Source organism: Bos mutus, chromosome 1 (genome assembly GCF_027580195.1).
Source record: "Bos mutus isolate GX-2022 chromosome 1, NWIPB_WYAK_1.1, whole genome shotgun sequence".
Lineage (NCBI taxonomy): Eukaryota > Metazoa > Chordata > Mammalia > Artiodactyla > Bovidae > Bos > Bos mutus.
Window position 1 is genome coordinate 95,163,823 of NC_091617.1, and position 18,799 is coordinate 95,182,621.

At 39.9% G+C, this 18,799-nt stretch overlaps 1 protein-coding gene across 9 annotated transcripts in view; it reads left to right on the forward strand.

Annotated features, from left to right (window-relative positions):
- TNIK (TRAF2 and NCK interacting kinase) overlaps positions 1 to 18,799 on the forward strand; it is a 406,980-nt gene that overhangs the window by 246,378 nt on the left and 141,803 nt on the right. For all 9 annotated transcript variants that reach the window (XM_070373248.1, XM_070373278.1, XM_005905573.3 and 6 more), the window contains exon 4: positions 2,824 to 2,949. In XM_070373248.1, the coding sequence (XP_070229349.1) occupies positions 2,824 to 2,949 (126 nt within the window). The remainder of the gene's footprint in view (positions 1 to 2,823; positions 2,950 to 18,799) is intronic.

Consider the following 18,799-nt stretch of genomic DNA (forward strand, 5'->3'; position numbering starts at 1 on the left):
AATAACATTTATTTTGTATTATATTTTATAACTTTCACATCTTCATTTAATTTTCACAAAAGATTAGGACATATAATACTATTATAAAATCTATGCTGCTGCTACTGCTGCTGCTAAGTCGCTTCAGTCGTGTCCGACTCTGTGCGACCCCATAGACGGCAGCTCACCAGACTCCCCCATCCCTGGGATTCTCCAGGCGAGAATACTGGAGTGGGTTGCCATCTATATCTCCATATAAATGAGAAAAATTAGACTCTAAAAGGTAGGTTACTTTCCTGGGATCATACAGCCAGAAGGAAGTGGGGCCCAAACTGGACATGTACCCCACCTGCCCCGCCTTCTCATTTTCTTGACTCAATGCATAGGCCTTCTTCATTATCTTGTTGCCTCAGTTTACCTTTGCAAAGCAATGGAGGATGTGCTGATTTCATTCTGGTCTCCCAGTACTGTTTACTTTGGATTTAATCATATACTGAATTACACTGCTGTTTACCTGTTTCATGAGTTCTTGTTTTCTTAATGATATGGTCAGTTTTGGGGGCACTTTTCCTTCTCTGCTTCTCCCATGTCAGCTGCCGTCCTGTGGAGAACCTAGGAGAGCAAATACTCATAGAACCAGCCCAGCTTCTCGGTAAGAATGACCCAGGCTGAGCCTGTCCCACTGCTGCTGGAAAGTGATTGATGTTTTACTGTCTTATTTACTTGTCCCTTTAGTTGAAAGCAGATGCCAAGTCACCCCAAAAACCCTCAGGTTTGTTTTCTCCCCTTGTATCTAGGCTTCCCCAAAGTACATCTGCTCCCATCCTACATTCATCCATGATTATTTGGCCCCACATGGTGGATTTAAAATAGCTAATATGCATGATCCTCAGACATTTTGAGGTCTGCTGCAGGACTGTGCAGCAAGTTGAAGGACTGTGAAGGTCATTCTCTCCTTATACCTGTGGTGAAGACTAGGCAGTTTCTGATGGCCACAGGGAAGATTTCCTGGGTCAGCAGTGTGCCGTCCCCTCCCCCAGCCTCCTTCCCAGCCCTTCACTCCTCTACTCCTTTCCAGGGTTAAGGCCACGTGCTTCTTCTTAGCTCAGCATCCCAAGCACACGTTCTATTTTGAGATTACCTACTCTTTGACGTGGATAGGCCACGTGATATGTAACATACTGATTCTCCTAGGTTTGCAAATCTCCACCACTTTTTAGGAAAACTGATTTTTGTGTGGTCAGAAAGTGCCAGCATTTCACCACTCCTCTTGTTTTTACCAATTCCTTTCAAGCTATAAGGAAGGCTACTGTAAGTGGTTGGACGTTTTATAGGTATTCACTTTTTTATTCATATTTATCCACAGGATTTTGCTCGATGCTAGGATATTATAAACAGCTAAAGCAGGGAGGATCTCTTTGTTTATAGTTTTTATGGATTGATAGGGAAGAGAGGCTTCAGTCAAATGTTTAAATAGATAAATGTGGATTGCAGTTCTGGTAGGTGCTGCAAGGGAAGAGATCCGTGATGATTTATGGGACTAGAAGCATGTCAGGCAGACCAGAGAGCTTTATTGGGGAAGGGGCTCTGGAACTGACATTTGAAGGCAGGAGAACTTAGAGTCCATGGAGAAGAGAGTCAAGAACAAGGGCAATTATGACTCAGGATGACCCTTACCTCTATTCCAGTACCAACAAATGTGTGGCTTTAGGGGTGGACAAGATATAGCGGGGAGACTTGACATTACCCGAGAGAATTGGAGAAGACATCCCTCAGGAGTATCCGTTAAACTCAATCAGGAATAATGAGTAGAAATTATGTGAAGAGGAAGGGGAAAGAAGACACTCATGGGAGACTACAGAAGGGCCCAGCATTGTTGAGACTGAGTAGCTGGAGGAGGCAAGAATACAGACAGGGACACACTTTGAGTGTTCTTTCAGGAAATGGTGATGTAAAATCTTATGCTCCCAGATTCTTACTATTGCCTCTAAAACAGTCTTCCTGGGCTCAGAAATTTTTCCACCAACCTCAAAAATAAAATGCTGTTTAAAAGTCCAATTGATGTGTACACATCAAAATAAAATTACGGGAGAACATGCACACCCTTCATTAGTGATGCCAGGTCTTCTAAAAAAAGGCTCAGGTTAGTGGACTCCGAATTGAAACTCAAAATGAATGAAATCTGAATTCCGAAACTTACTCTGTCGGGGGATTCTTTCTTTTCACATCCGTGGCACTACCACATGTCCCCTTTCTTTTCATGTGTACTTTCCTGAAGGTGAGATGGGTACTCCTGCTTTGTGAACACCCTCAGATCGAGAGAACTTACCCTTGCTTCCTTTCCCATCTGACTTTCATAATCTTCTACTAGGGACTTCAATAAAAGGAGACTTCAAAGAAAATGAACCTAACAAAATTTAAATTGAAGAGCCTGTATTTTTTTTTCTTTTCACCTTTCTTAGTCTTCCTTGAACCAAGTATGATCAGTGATAGGTACTTGATGGACAAATTTCCCAGAGGCCTAGAATGAGTTTTATCTCAATAGCAAGTCTACCTTGATCTCTTCCAGGTGAAAAGATGAGGAATTTTTTTTTTACTATCAGGTTGCATACTATTTTGGTTTGCTGTACAAACAGAAGACCCCTTTCAACTGCCAATGTGTTGTCTCGTATATGTTTTCTTTTTAGTCAAGAGACAAAGTCAAGTAGTATGATAATAATGCTTGTTTGTTACCACAGAAGAAAAAACTCAAATTTTTGCATAGTTGATATAGATGGTTATGAAAAATAGAATCCTACTAAAGACATGGATTTTCATGACAGAATATTTATGGTTCTAACACAGGATGAAGAGGAAGAAATCAAACAAGAAATTAACATGTTGAAGAAATACTCTCATCACCGGAATATAGCTACATACTATGGTGCTTTTATCAAAAAGAACCCACCAGGCATGGATGACCAACTTTGGGTATGTAGGACTGTCCACATTTGCTTTTCTTACTTAAAAAACAACCAAGACTAAATGTTTCATTTCTCTATCCTAATTACTGAGTTTGATTAGGTACTTGTTCCTTGAAATCCTTTATTCCATAGTTTCCATAACATTGTATTTGCAACGTTTTCTCTCATTTCCTTGAATACCTGTCTGTCTTCTATCATTTAATGTGGACCATCCCTAAAGCTAGTTGTTAAGTTCTTTTTTTCCACACAAAATGACTACCTTTATTGAATTTTTACTATACTTTAGGTACCATGCTATATTGTAATATATATATGTATACACACACACACACACATATATATATATTTACATTTATTTATTTGCTATGCCACATGGCTTGCAGGATCTCAGTTCCCCAGCCAGGGACTGACCTGAGCCTTGGCATTGACAGCACCAAGTCCTAACCGCTGGACTGCCAGGGAATGCCCACCACGTTAATTTTTTTTTTTAATTCTATCATTTATTCCAGCTCTTTGAGGTAGACATTATTATCTTCATTTTGAGGGGTGAAAAAACCTGTATTTTTGCTTAAACACTTGATGACAACGAATTTAGTAGCCTTTAGAGATGAAGAGTTTTTATAAATCAATAAGAAAATATGTAAAATGATTAATGGAAAGACTAAGTTAAGATAAGGCAGCAATTAAAAAAATAAGAAATATCAACTACCAATAAAGATGTTTTTAAAGTGTAATCTTACTAACAATATAAATACAAAAGAAAACAAGAATTAGATACCACTTCTTATCCAGTAGACTGGCAAAGGTTTTTTTTTTTTTTAATGATATACTCAGGATGGACAGTCACATCCTCTGCTTATAGAAATGAGTGTTGGTACAACTTTACTTAAGGATAGTTGGAAAACACACACACACACACACACACAGGTATCTTTATCTCTATTTAATCTCCCAAAGGAAATGCCTTACTTTTGACTCAATATTTTCACATACAGGAATGTATCCTAAATTTAACTACATAAAAATATATGCATTATAGATGCTAACCAGTAGGTAATCACTTAAATAAATCCGTTAGGGGACAATACTCAACCAGTTAAAATGATGTAGATCTGTGTTTACAAATGGATGAACATGAACAATTACAGTAAGGATATTTTAGAGCCTTTTTAGAGGCTATGATTAGATATAGCACATTTTCATTTTTTTCAAAAAAAAAAAAAAAAAGAGAAAGGACCAGTATGTACACATATATTAACATGATGGGGATGTCTAGAATAGTGAGCACCAATAACATTGAAGATGTTTGTTTCTGGGTAGTAATTTCAGTAATTTAATTTCTGAAACTTTTTTTCAATGTCTTTTTTAAAAAAAATATTTATCTATTTTTAGCTGTGCTGGTTCTTCATTGCTGTGCAGGCTTTTCTCTAGTTGCAGTGAGCAGGGGCTACTCTCTTGCTGTGTGAGGACTTCCTGTTGTGGTGGCTTTTCTTGTTGCAGAGCACGGGCTTCAGAGCACTCGGGCTCAGTAGCTGAGGCTCTCAGGCTCTGGAACACAGGCTCAATAGTTGGTGGCTGCTGCTGCCACTGCTGCTAAGTCACTTCAGTCGTGTCCGACTCTGTTGGACCCCATAGACGGCAGCCCACCAGGCTCCGCCGTCCCTGGAATTCTCCAGGCAAGAACGCTGGAGTGGGTTGCCATTTCCTTCTCAATGCATGAAAGTGAAAAGTGAAAGTCAAGTCTCTCAGTCGTGTCCGACCCTCAGCGACCCCATGGACTGCAGCCTACCAGGCTCCTCCGTCCATAGGATTTTCCAGGCAAGAGTACTGGAGTGGGGTGCCATTCAGGCTTAATTACTCTAAGGCACGTGAGATCTTCTCGGTCAGGGATTGAAGCCTTGTCTCCTGCATTGTCAGGTGGATTCCCCACCACTGAGCCACCGTATCATTTTTAATTGCTTCTCATTGGGTTATCTTTGCTCCTTACAAAGACAAGTTCTGAGAACAAGGAATGTGTCTTTTGCATCTCAGTGTCTTTAATACCAGAAAGGGGCTGGGCATGTGATGCTGACAAAATAGTTGTTTTATGAATGAAAGCGATATTATTGGTACACACTTGGTTGCTATTATTTTTATTGATTCAAACTGATAATTGCTACAGGTACTTTTGAAAGTTCAGCTTCCCTGTGGCCTATAGGTTCAGGAGGATGTGATGAGATGGCATGAGTGTGAATATAGGACTTATAGTATAGAACTTATATATAGGACTTATATATAGAACACAATATAGTCCTGTGTTCCCATAGGACTTCTATACTGCCAAAAATCTAGCATTTTAGCAAGGACTCCTGCCGTGCCATAAGCTGCAGCAGATGACAAGAGGAGAACGATAGCTGTTTTGATACTGTCTACATAAGCATTTTTTAGTTTGGTCAAAGCTATAGCTTTGGAATCACCTCCAGTTTATCCCCTGAGGTAGCACCACTATTTCCAGATGAGTCACACCTAGCTGTTAACATCACCCCTTTTGTGAGATGGGCCAGACCAGGTAGTTTTCTTATTAGGCTGAGCTATTAATATTAAAATTTGGGCATATATATTATAAATCATTGGTTGGGGAAGGAGAGGAGTGGTCAAACAGGTCAAACTATTTTTCTTAAAACTGAGATTTTTTTTTTTTTTTTTTTTTAGAGGATCCTGCTGTGATGTATGTCAGAGAGTGTTTTGCCTATGTTCTCCTCTAGGAGGTTTATAGTTTCTGGTCTTACGTTGAGATCTTTAATCCATTTTGAGTTTATTTTTGTATATGGTGTTAGAAAGTGTTCTAGTTTCATTCTTTTTACAAGTGGTTGACCAGATTTCCCAGCACCACTTGTTAAAGAGATTGTCTTTAATCCATTGTATATTCTTGCCTCCTTTGTCAAAGATAAGGTGTCCATATGTGCGTGGATTTATCTCTGGGCTTTCTATTTTGTTCCATTGATCTATATTTCTGTCTTTGTGCCAGTACCATACTGTCTTGATAACTGTGGCTTTGTAGTAGAGCTTGAAGTCAGGTAGGTTGATTCCTCCAGTTCCATTTTTCTTTCTCAAGATCGCTTTGGCTATTCGAGGTTTTTTGTATTTCCATACAAATTGTGAAATTATTTGTTCTAGCTCTGTGAAGAATACTGTTGGTAGCTTGATAGGGATTGCATTGAATCTATAAATTGCTTTAGGTAGTATACTCATTTTCACTATATTGATTCTTCCAATCCATGAACATGGTATATTTCTCCATCTATTAGTGTCCTCTTTGATTTCTTTCACCAGTGTTTTATAGTTTTCTATATATAGGTCTTTAGTTTCTTTAGGTAGATATATTCCTAAGTATTTTATTATTTTCGTTGCAATGGTGAATGGAATTGTTTCCTTAATTTCTCTTTCAGTTTTCTCATTATTAGTGTATAGGAATGCAAGGGATTTCTGTGTGTTGATTTTATATCCTGCAACTTTACTATAATCATTGATTAGTTCTAGTAATTTTCTGGTGGAGTCTTTAGGGTTTTCTATGTAGAGGATCATGTCATCAGCAAATAGTGAGAGTTTTACTTCTTCTTTTCCAATTTGGATTCCTTTTATTACTTTTTCTCCTCTGATTGCTGTGGCCAAAACTTCCAAAACTATGTTGAATAGTAATGGTGAAAATGGGCACCCTTGTCTTGTTCCTGACTTTAGAGGAAATGCTTTCAATTTTTCACCATTGAGGATAATGTTTGCTATGTGTTTGTCATATATAGCTTTTATTATGTTGAGGTATGTTCCTTCTATTCCTGCTTTCTGGAGAGTTTTTATCATAAATGGGTGTTGAATTTTGTCAAAGGCTTTCTCTACATCTATTGAGATAATCATATGGTTTTTAGTTTTCAATTTGTTAATGTGGTGTATTACATTGATTGATTTGGATATTGAAGAATCCTTGCATCCCTGGGATAAAGCCCACTTGATCATGGTGTATGATCTTTTAATGTGTTGTTGGATTCTGATTGCTAGAATTTTGTTAAGGATTTTTGCATCTATGTTCATCAGTGATATTGGCCTGTAGTTTTCTTTTTTTGTGGGATCTTTGTCAGGTTTTGGTATTAGGGTGATGGTGGCCTCATAGAATGAGTTTGGATGTTTACCTTCCTCTGCAATTTTCTGGAAGAGTTCGAGCAGGATAGGTGTTAGCTCTTCTCTAAATTTTTGGTAGAATTCAGCTGTGAAGCCGTCTGGACCTGGGCTTTTGTTTGCTGGAAGATTTTTGATTACAGTTTCAATTTGCGTGCTTGTGATGGGTCTGTTAAGGTTTTCTATTTCTTCCTGGTCGAGTTTTGGAAAGTTGTACTTTTCTAAGAATTTGTCCATTTCTTCCTCGTTGTCCATTTTATTGGCATATAATTGTTGATAATAGTCTCTTATGATCCTTTGTATTTCTGTGTTGTCTGTTGTGATCTCTCCATTTTCGTTTCTAATTTATTGATTTGATTTTTCTCCCTTTGTTTCTTGATGAGTCTGGCTAATGGTTTGTCAATTTTATTTATCCTTTCAAAGAACCAGCTTTTGGCTTTGTTGATTTTGCTATGGTCTCTTTTGTTTCTTTTGCATTTATTTCTGCTCTAATTTTTAAGATTTCTTTCCTTCTACTAACCCTGGGGTTCTTCATTTCTTCCTTTTCTAGTTGCTTTAGGTGTAGAGTTAGGTTATTTATTTGACTTTTTCTTGTTTCTTGAGGTGTGCCTGTATTGCTATGAACTTTCCCCTTAGGACTGCTTTTACTGTGTCCCACAGGTTTTGGGTTGTTGTGTTTTCATTTTCATTTGTTTCTATGCAAATTTTGGTTTCTTTTTGATTTCTTCTGTGATTTGTTGGTTATTCAGCAGTGTGTTGTTCATCCTCCATATGTTGGAATTTTTAATAGTTTTTCTCCTGTAATTGAGATCTAATCTTACTGCATTATGGTCAGAAAAGATGCTTGGAATGATTTCTATTTTTTGAATTTACCAAGGCTAGCTTTATGGCCCAGGATGTGATCTATCCTGGAGAAGGTTCCATGTGCGCTTGAGAAAAAGGTGAAATTCATTGTTTTGGGATGAAATGTCCTATAGATATCAATTAGGTCTAACTGGTCTATTGTATCGTTTAAAGTTTGTGTTTCCTTGTTAATTTTCTGTTTAGTTGATCTATCCATAGGTGTGAGTGGGGTATTAAAGTTTCCCACTATTATTGTGTTATTGTTAATTTCTCTTTTCATACTTGTTAGCATTTGTCTTACATACTGCGGTGCTCCTGTGTTGGGTGCACAAACAGGAGTGGTCAAACAGGTCAAACTATTTTTCTTAAAACTGAGATTTTTTAAGCTGGAAAAAAAGTTAGTTGTCGTTTATTTTACTGGATCCCAGTGAAGCTAATTTCTTTCTCAGAGCCTCTGAGCTCATTAATGGATGGACGCAGAATAAGAATGCAGACATCCTGAAATATGACCATGTAGCTTGGCTGGAAGTTCTATGAAAGGCATTGGAAGTCGTTGTTGTTTTAAATGAGCAAAATTTGCAGTCCGTTTTCAGATCGGCAGTGGGAGCATGCAGCAAGCCTGTTTGCATCTGCAGGGTACAAACAGGAGGTTTGATGCTCTAGAAATGAGTCACTGCTTGCCATTTCTCACCCTGGCCCATTGCTCTTGTCGTGGAGATGGCTGTGGTGGCTGGGAATCAGGAGCTTGCATGTGTATGTGTTCATCTATTCACCCACTCATTCATTCACCCAACAAATACATATCAAGCACTTGCTAGGCGTGAGGCACTCTTCTAGACGATAAGAAACATCAGTGAACAAAACTGATGGAAGCCCCAAGTTACACGCGGTGTACATTCTTGCTACAGACCACAATCATATTAAGTCAGAAAACTATTTGAAAAGCTGAAAGTGCATATCCCTAGAAGAGCAGGGAAGGGCTTATGAAGATGCAGGTAGGGGCTGCAGTGGCCAGGGGAACCCCCTTGTAGATAACTTTGAGCATTCCAGGCCTGGTGTTTTCAGGATTATCGACAAGGCCAACGTGACAAAAAGATGTGGGAGATGGGGCCAGATCAGGCAAGGGCTTACAGGGCATTGGCAGGATGTCGGCTTTTCCTCTGAGTGAGGTGGAAGCCACTCGAGGGTTTCGAAGGGGGTGGGGGAGAGAATCTGACTCATAGAGTGAAGGAGTCCCTCTGGTTGCTGAGTTGAGAGTAGGCCAGATGGGGGCCAGAGGAGAAGCAGGAAGGACCAGGGAGGAGACTGTTTGAGCAAGCCAGTCCCCTTCCTGAAGTTCACGGGCATTTGTAAGTAGTGATCACGGGCCACGTGGGGAGGACCCCTGCCTTCACATTCCATTTTTCCCACCTGCAATCAGATGCTGGTGGCAAAACACAGTAGTTTCAGGCCCCACGTCCTGCTTGGAAGCAGAGGACCTCCCTTTTGTCAGATGCCCTTTTGTGCCCACGCAGAGGACTGTTCTGACTGTCCCCATTAGCTAGTCCATTCGCTTCTGTGTCACTGAGGATAACAATACAAAGCTATGAAATTCCTCATAGGTACAAGAGCATCATTTCTTTTTCTAGTTGTTCTATTTGATAAGAAATTCCCTGGTGGCTCAGATGGTAAAGTGTCTGCCTGCAATGTGGGAGACGCGGGTTCGATCCCTGGGTTGGGAAGATCCCCTGGAGAAGGAAATGACAACCCACTCCGGTACCCTTGCCTGGAAAATCCCATGGACAGAGGAGCCTGGTAGGCTACAGTCCATGGGGTCGCAAAGAGTCGGACATGACTGAGCAACTTCACTTTCTTTCTTTGTAAAAAATTAAAGGCAGAACAGAAACATAATAGTTGGGAAATTAGTATCAGATCACAATATTGATGCAAACTTGGTTACGGAATATAATAGTGTGTACTGGGTCCAAGTCCTCTGACTCATCAAACCATAGGCATTCTGTGTTAACAACGATGGCAAGTAATATTTATCACCTGCTTCACATGTGCAGAGTAATGTATTTGTTTGCGTTGTCATATTATTTCACTATATCTTCATAACTACTCTACAAATTAAATATTCTCATTATCCCCACTTTATTACAGATGAGGAAATTAGGCTCAGAGAACTTAAGAAGTTTGCTTGAGGATTCACAGCTACTGGGTGATGAAACTAGTGTGTTAGCTAACCTCAAGCTGCCTGATGCTAGAATCAAACCCTGCATTCTTCTCCTTTTATTTGTGAAAAATAGTTTCAGAGGTTGCAAAAAATAGGTCAAAGGTTGGTGTTCCAAGTAGGACTGAAGCTTTGTGTTTAAACGTGTATTTTGGCAGGGGCCTGCACTCCACAGCATGCAGGATCTTAGCCCCCTGCAGTGGGAGTATGGGGTCTTAACCACTGGGCAGCCAAGGAAGTCCCTAAAAAAATTTATTTTTGAGTTCACTATTCAATTTCATTCATGAAAATTTCCCATGAAAATTCTCAGTTTCCCCAGCTTTCCGGGAGGATAGCGAGACCTGTTAGCTGCTGCTATGAAGATGGTATTTCTTAAGTCTTAGAAATACACTTTGAAAAGTACATTAAACCCTTTGGGAGTGTTTTAGCAAATAATTGCAAAGGTCACAGAGAGTTGACTCTTTGGGTTAATGGCATTCTTTTAGGATTACATTTCTTTAAAAATATTATTATGAATTAAATAGAGACAGAGCCTGTAGCAACCAAGAGTAGCACTCTAACATTTATTCCCAGTTTTCAGACCACAGGAACTATTCCCCAGGTATTTCTTGTGCTGTGGCTAGAGGCCAGGGGTTTGCACATATGCCACCAGCCAATATAGGTGCTGTTTTAGGTGTCTGATTGAATTATAATCTGTGTGAATTCTATCAGTCTTGTCACAGAGATAAACTCTTGTTTAGTCCCAGCTCTTTGTGGAAATACAACTACTTCTGATAATGGCCAAGTAATTCTCCCTTATCAGCTGCTCAGGGCTTGATCCGGAAATCAAAAAAGAGAGCTCTTTCAATAAAGATTCCGATCTCTCCGAAACAAGGCACCCTGACACACAACACGGCCATCTCATTCTGCTCTGTCTCAGCAAAGAGAGGCCTTCTACTTTGCTGCGTGCCCTTCAGACACTGGGAGTGACTGTTGCTGCTGCTAAGTCGCTTCAGTTGTGTCCAACTCTGTGCGACCCCAGAGACAGCAGCCCACCAGGCTCCCCCGTCCCTGGGATTTTCCAGGCAAGAACACTGGAGTGGGTTGCCATTTCCTTCTCCAATGCGAGAAAGTGAAAAGTGAAAGTGAAGTCTCTCAGTCGTGTCCGACCTTCAGCGACCCCATGGACTGCAGCCTAGGAGGCTCCTGCGTCCATGGGATTTTCCAGGCAAGAGTACTGGAGTGGGGTGCCATTGCCTTCTCCGGGGAGTGACAAGGCCTGTCTATTAAATGGACGAATTTCCTCAAGTTAGAAAGCAAAATCACACATATTTTGCCATCTCTTTTGATACCACCACAACAATCACAGGGCTAGAATATCTTATAAAAGGAAATAAATTTCTGATTAGTTTCTAAAATGTAGGCTGGTCAAGTAAGATGGTGGCTCAAGTGGTAAAGAATCCTCCTGCCAATACAGGAGACACAGCTTCAGTCCCTGGGTTGAGAAGATCCCCTGGAGAAGGAAATGGCAACCCACTCCAGTATTGTTGCCTGGAGAATTCCATGGACAGATGAGCCTGGCAGGTACAGTCCATGGCGTCGCAGAGTCAGATACGACTGAGTAACTGAGGACGCATGCAGTTTTATTACTAAAGAATTCCCTTCCTTCATATTTTCAACCTAGGTTACTTGTCTGGAGAAGTAACTGAGTCTTATTATTTGTGAGTGGAAAATTTTAAGACTGAATAAATAGTGGGAGGAGTGATTGTACACTGTTTCCCAGTCTTGGAGCTGCCCCACTGCATGAGCTATAGACACAGAATGTAAGTTACTTAGGTACAAACACAGAGCTAAAGTTACACCTGATTTAATACTGTGCAACTGAGCTTGAGTTCAGCTTTAATGGAGCCATTTTTATGAATTAATGGGTGATTAAGTGACAAGAGTGTAAAAATGATTTCTTTTTTTATTCTAATGAATTTCATTTGAACTGTGCTTAAACGGCTTTTTACCTTAGCAAAAGGTAGACTTGATGTATGCCCAAAGTTACTCTCTCTGCTCAGCAACCATCCTCTGCTAAGCTTCCTTTCGGGCTTCCCTGGTGGCGCTAGTGGTAAAGAACCCACCTGCCAGTGCAGGAGACATAAAAGACTAGGGTTCCATCCCTGGGTCAGGAAGATCCCTTGGAGGAGGGCAAAGCAATCTGGAGAATCTCATGGACAGAGAATCTCATGGACAGAGGAGCCTGGCAGGTTATGATCCACAGGGCCCCAAAGAGTTGGACACACAGGACTGAATCAACTTAGCAGAAAGTTACTCTGTTAATGGTCTACATAACCTTCTGGTTCCTATTCTAGATTGATTTTGAGTCAAAGGCAATATTCCTATTTGCGTTACACTTCTCAGAATCCTCAACTACCAAGTTTCTTAGTCGTTAGTCCTAAGTCTTATAAAGCCAGTGTTGTTTTTTTCTTTTTTTGTTGTTAAGTTTTCTGAAAACTTGTTCCCCTGTCACTACCTGTAAATTCTTTCTAAGAGGCAGACTTGTAAATTTCATGTAGCCTTTGAGGTTAGTCTCTGATTTGATCCACGGCTCAAATGGACATGTTATGATTTACCCCTAATAGGAAATACCCTTCAGAAGATCTTGCATGCTTTCTAAGAAATTTGAGCGCCAGGTACCAAATCCAGGAGGCAGCTAACTTCTCTTTACTTGAATGCTACCATGCTAACTCTGAGACGGCTCTCTCCTTAGACATGGGCGACCACAGAGCATTTCTAGCTGTCAATTGGGCAGGTTTATTGTCGCTAAGAATACCAGCCGGCTTAGTACATTCAAACTCTGGTTGTTATTCTCAAAATACATATCCAGAAACTTTATTGACAAAATCTGAGATTTCACATCACTGGGGCTCATCTTTTTGTCTTTGGAACACTTAGAATTTGTAGTTATAAGCATTCTCTTTTCAAGTCTAAAAATATAATTCAGAAGCCAAAGGAGTTTTTGTTTCCCCAAATACATGCTGGTTTAAAAATAAATGCAAAAACCTGTTTAGGTTTCTCAGTTGGTTTCCCAATTTGAAATTGCCAACAGTTTTGCTGTTGCTTTACATCAACAGCATCAGTTGACTGAAATGATAAATGTATACCCAGCAATTGGTGTACCTCTGTACACACAATGTTTTTTATTGTGCGACTTAAACTACCTTTGGCAAATGAAGCTGCATTCTGTAACAAAGTACTGAGTCTGGGTTTTGTTTACACCTTCGTAAATCATGCAGATGGGATCTGTGGCTGTTCCCACCTGCACATGATAAGAATATCCTGTGCCTTGCTGATGCTTCTGGACGTTCAAGGTCAGTAGGCTGATCCTTTGCAGACTTGTGAATTCTTAGATGTTGATCTTTCCTCCCCTTTTCTTAGATTGTTTGTGCAATCGCTTGGTGCGGTTGTTGTTTAGTTACTGAGTCGTGTCCGACTCTTTTGTGACCCTATGGACTGTAGCCTGCCAGGCTCCTCTGTCCATGGGATTTCCCAGGCAGGAATACTGAAATGGGTCGCCATTTGTTTCTCCGGGGGATCTTCCCGATCCAGGGATCGAACCCAGGTCTCTTGCATCTCCTGCGTTGATAGGTGGATTCTTTGCCACTGAGCCACCAGGGAAGCCCTTGGTGCAGACTTCCTTCATTTTAGGTCGACCTTCATCCCCCTGCTCCTTCCTCTTCCTGTCCTATCTCTCATCTCCCCTTTTACTATAAAAGGGAAGGAATCTCTGGGTGACTGACTAGTGACATTTGGGTTAATATATTGCTGTCAAGACAGTCTGGGCTAGTCCTGCAGTTTTAAAATACCTTAAAACTTTTTTTCTTGTTACAGGAACATAAAACCAATTGACTAGCAAGTGAGTATAATACCTTGGGGACCCCAGAAGTCATCCTAAGCCTCTTAGGCTGATTCTGAGAACAGACCTTTTAAAATTCTTTCAGAGGTGACTAGGGTTGGAAAGGGCAAGTTAGAAGTGACCACATCTGCTGATTCCAAACCCATGCCCCTCCCAGTTAGGGGGGTGACCTCAGGGAGGGCTGAGATAGTGCTTCGGAAACTCCGTCTGGGATCAGCTGAGGCCAGAGATCCTTGACTTCTGTACTGTCCTGAAGCAGGAGGAATGAACAGGAGGGCATTAAAAGAAAACAATCTCCTTACCCCACAAACTCTAAGAGAAAACCTCCTGCTCATCAGACCCCCCACCCAAAAAAAGTGATAAACAACCATGCAAATTGTGAAATATGCTAGAACTCTTTGTTTTAAAATTTTTATCAGTTTAGATAGAAATAGCTTCCCACGTTCAACAACCCAAGCAACCTTTTCCCTAATAACTGGGTTGCACTATACACACTGTGCTGCTTTTTAAATATCTTCTCCTTGACACGCTTCCAGGTACGGCCCCGGCCCAGCCCCCATCGTGCCTGAGCGCACTTCTGTGTTCACCTTCAACTTCACCTTCCTCCTTTCTTCCCAAGTGACATGCATGTGTATTTTCATTTTCTGACCCAGTTATGTAGGTGCTAGTGAGTGAGAATTTCAAATGTAAGATTCTTTTTAAACCTCTCCCACCATCTTCCAGCCTGCCAAATAAAAAGCTCCAGTGTCCTGGAATGCACCTATGTGTCTTCTTGCTGTGTGATACAAGCTTGAAGAAAAAGAGCTGCATCCTTGGCCTTCTGTCATTAACAGAAGTTTTAGAAGCACATGTGCCCAGTGCCCTTCATAGGTGCCCTTTTAGCCATTTCCTAACCATCTGAGTGAAGTGGATCTTGGGAAGCTACTAATGCTGTCTTCCAAGTTGGAATTTTCTTTTTTTTTTTTTTTTTAATAAAGGCAAACGGACCAAAGAATGGATAAATAATAGAATCTGAGAATTCTGGCTACCAGAAGCTTTATATTCTGTAAGACAGTGTTCACATCAACTATGTAAGGCTGATGCTTTTGTTTTAATAGCGATGGTGGCGGAGTGCTGAACCCAGTGAAGTTAGGGAACATGCCCAAGGTCATTTAGCTAGTAATTGAGAAAGTATGATGCTTTCAACCTGCTCTAGTTACTTAATGAGTATATATACCATGAATAAGGCTGGGGACCAAAACTAAGCTTCATTTCCAAATAAAGAAAGGAAAGGGAATTGAGGGGAAGCAGAATGAATGAAACAGCAAGTGCAAACCACTCAGCCCTGTGCCTGGCACATGGTAGCTTCTCAGTAAATGTTAGCAAGTATTGTTGCCCCAGTGTCAACTCTTTGAGGACTTTCTTTCAGGGAAAATATTAATGATGCATGATTTCTTGCTTTGCAAGATGTGAAGTTATTGACTTATCGCTGCTGGGCTTGGCATGTTGAGCTCTGTTTCTGTTTATTAATGTGATGAGGTTACTTGTGGTGAGGGAGGGTCCCCACTGTGCAGTGGCAGTAATTATCAGTGTTGCTGTGAGGCTGCAGGAACCGACTGCTAGCAAATGCTGGTTTCTTTTTTTCTCTTTCCTTTTTTTTTTTTTAAAAAGGAAAAAATCCCGTTACATAATTTAACAATCATTTTGTTCCATAGTGAGTTGAAAAGAACTTAGCAGCCTTCAGCTGGAGCTGAATGGAGAAGCAAATTATAGAAATCACTGACATTAGTGCCTGGCTAGCACGGGATTGTTTCCTACTGAATATTTGAAAGTATTCTGTCCAATCTAATTTTGAAAGACTGGAGTCAGAGGGCTTCCACTGCTTTCCTTGGGAACTATAATTATGTGGCCTAATAGAGCTCAACGCTGGGGCATTTTCTCCAGCGGATGCAGGAGCAGTGGATATACTTGCAGGAGGTATGGTCACTTGCTTTTCAAAATGGGATTTGGAAAAGGAACACAAACATGTTTTGCTCTCTAGAAGAAAATGTTCTCTCTCTACTCAAGGATGTTTCTTTGGTCCATCCTGCTGCTTTTGAAACACAATTTACATAAACAGGATTTTCTTTAACTTTGTATTTATTCAGAATCCTCCAAATACACAAAAATGAACAGAACAGTATAATGTGCCCCAAACTAGCCCCAACAATTGTCAACCAGTTGTCAATCCTGCCCCACCTATACACCCATCTACTTCCTCCCTTCTGTTATTTTAAAACAAATTTCATCATCTTTTTTTAAAAAAAGAAAAAGTCTGATAAAATACACATAGCCTGAAATTTGGCATTTTAATAATTTTAAGGTATATAACAGTGGGTTTAAGTACCCAGTGTTGTGCAACCATCACCCCTGTCTAGTTCCAAAACTTTCTTATCACTCCAGAAAGAAACTCTCTACCCCTTAAGCTGCAACTCCCATTCTTCCCTCCCCCTGAAAAACCACTAATCTGCTTTCGTTCTCTGCGGGTTTGCCAATTCTGGATATTTCATGTAAGTGGATTATACAACATATAGCTTTCTTCTTCTGGCTTCTTTGAGTTATTAGTATCATGATGTTTTCAAGATTCATCCACATTATATCATGCATCAGTGTTTCATTCCGTTTCATATCTGAATAATACTCTACTGTATGGATATACTACATTTTATTTATTCATCTGTGATGATGGATAGTTTGGTTATTTCCACATTTTGTATATTGTGAACAGTGCTGCTTTGAGCATTCATATGCAAGTGTTTAAACACATGTTTTCAATTTTGAGGGGTAGGTATATACCTTGAAGTGAAATTGCTAGGTCATATGCTATTTCTTTTATATATATATATGATATTTCTGATGCTGGGAGGGATTGGGGGCAGGAGGAATAGGGGACAACAGAGGATGAGATGGCTGGATGGCATCACCAACTCGATGGATGTGAGTTTGAGTGAACTCTGGGAGTTGGTGATGGACAGGGAGGCCTGGTGTGCTGCAATTCACGGGGTCACAAAGAGTTGGACACGACTGAGCAACTGAACTGAACTGACTGATGATATTTCTAACTTACTGAGGAATCATCTAACTGTTTGCCACAGTTTGCATTCTGTCCAACCATGTAGGAGAGTTCTAATTTCTTCACATTTTTGCCAACACATTATTTTCTGTTTTACTTTTTTTTTTTTTTAATTTAAATTATAGTCATCCTAAAGGGTGTGAAGTGGTATCTCATTGTGGTTTTGACGTTGAGCATCTTTTCATGTGATTGTTAGTCATTTGTATATCTTCTTTGGAGAAATGCCTATTCAGGTGTTTCACCCCTTTTTCAATTGTGTTGTTTATATTTTTCTTGTTGAGTTGTAAGTGTGCTTTATATATTCTGGATACTAGACCCTTATTAGCTATGTGATTTGCACATGTGTTGTCCATTCTGTGAGTTGTCATTTCACCCTCTTGATAATGTCTTTTGATGCACAAAATTTTTAATGTTGATGAAATCCAATTTCTCTCCTTTACTTATTTTTGTTGTTGTTGTTGTTTGTGCTTTTAGTGTCAAAGTTAAGAAACCATTGCCAAGTCCATGGTGGTGGAAATTTACCCCTTGTTCTCTCCTAAGAGTTTTACAGTTCTAGTTCTTACATTTACATCGTTGATTCATTCTGAGATAATTTTTTACATGTGATATGAGGTAAGGATTCAACAGTATTCTTTTACATGTGGATATCCAGTTGACCCAGCCTCATTTGTAGAAGAGACTATCATCATATCATTTTATCCTTAGTATTGATACTTCAGTATGCTTCTCTAAAATAGAATTATTTTTTCACATAACCAAAATACTATCATCACCCTTAAAAAATGTCAACCACATTTCCTTGATGTCAGCAAATATCTAGACTGTAGATTGTTCTCAAAAATTTAAACAGCTTTTTTTTAAAAAAAATTAGTGTCCAGATAAGTTGCATTCACTGCAGTTTGTTAGTAGACCTTTTTAAATGTTATGAAACCTACAGATTTCCCTTCCATCTCTTCTTCTTTCGTTATATATATTTGTTGAAGCAAATGGGCCATTTACCCTTTGGAGTTTTTTATCCTAGGTTTTATGGATTGTATCCCCATCATGTAACATGTTTGCTCCTCAGTCTTCTTAATTTCCTGTAAATTGGTAACTGAAACTAGATGCTTGATCAAATTTAGTTTGAGGTTTTTTGTTTTGCTTTGTTTCGGGCACGATTACTCCTTAGGTGATGTTGTGTTACTCTAATCAAGAGATAAATCTTAGCTGGTTATTTTCTTTTTTTCTTTCTTCTTTTTTTATTTATTTTAATTGGAGGTTAATTACTTTACAATATTGTATTGGTTTTGCCATACATCAACATGAATCCACCACAGGTGTACATGTGTTCCCAATCCTGAACCCTCCTCTCTCCTCCCTCCCCGTACCATCCCTCTGGGTCGTCCCAGTGCACCAGCCCCAAGTATCCTGTATCCTGCATCGAACCAGAACTGGCGATTCATTTCATATATGATATTATACATGTTTCAGTGCCATTCTCCCAAATCATCCCACCCTCTCCCTCTCCCACAGAGTCCAAAAGACTGTTATATACATCTGTGTCTCTTTTGCTGTCTCGCTTACAGGGTTATCATTACCATCTTTCTAAATTCCATATATATGTGTTAGTATACTGTATTGGTATTTTTCTTTCTGGCTTACGTCACCCTGTGTAATAGGCTCCAGTTTCGTCCACCTCATTA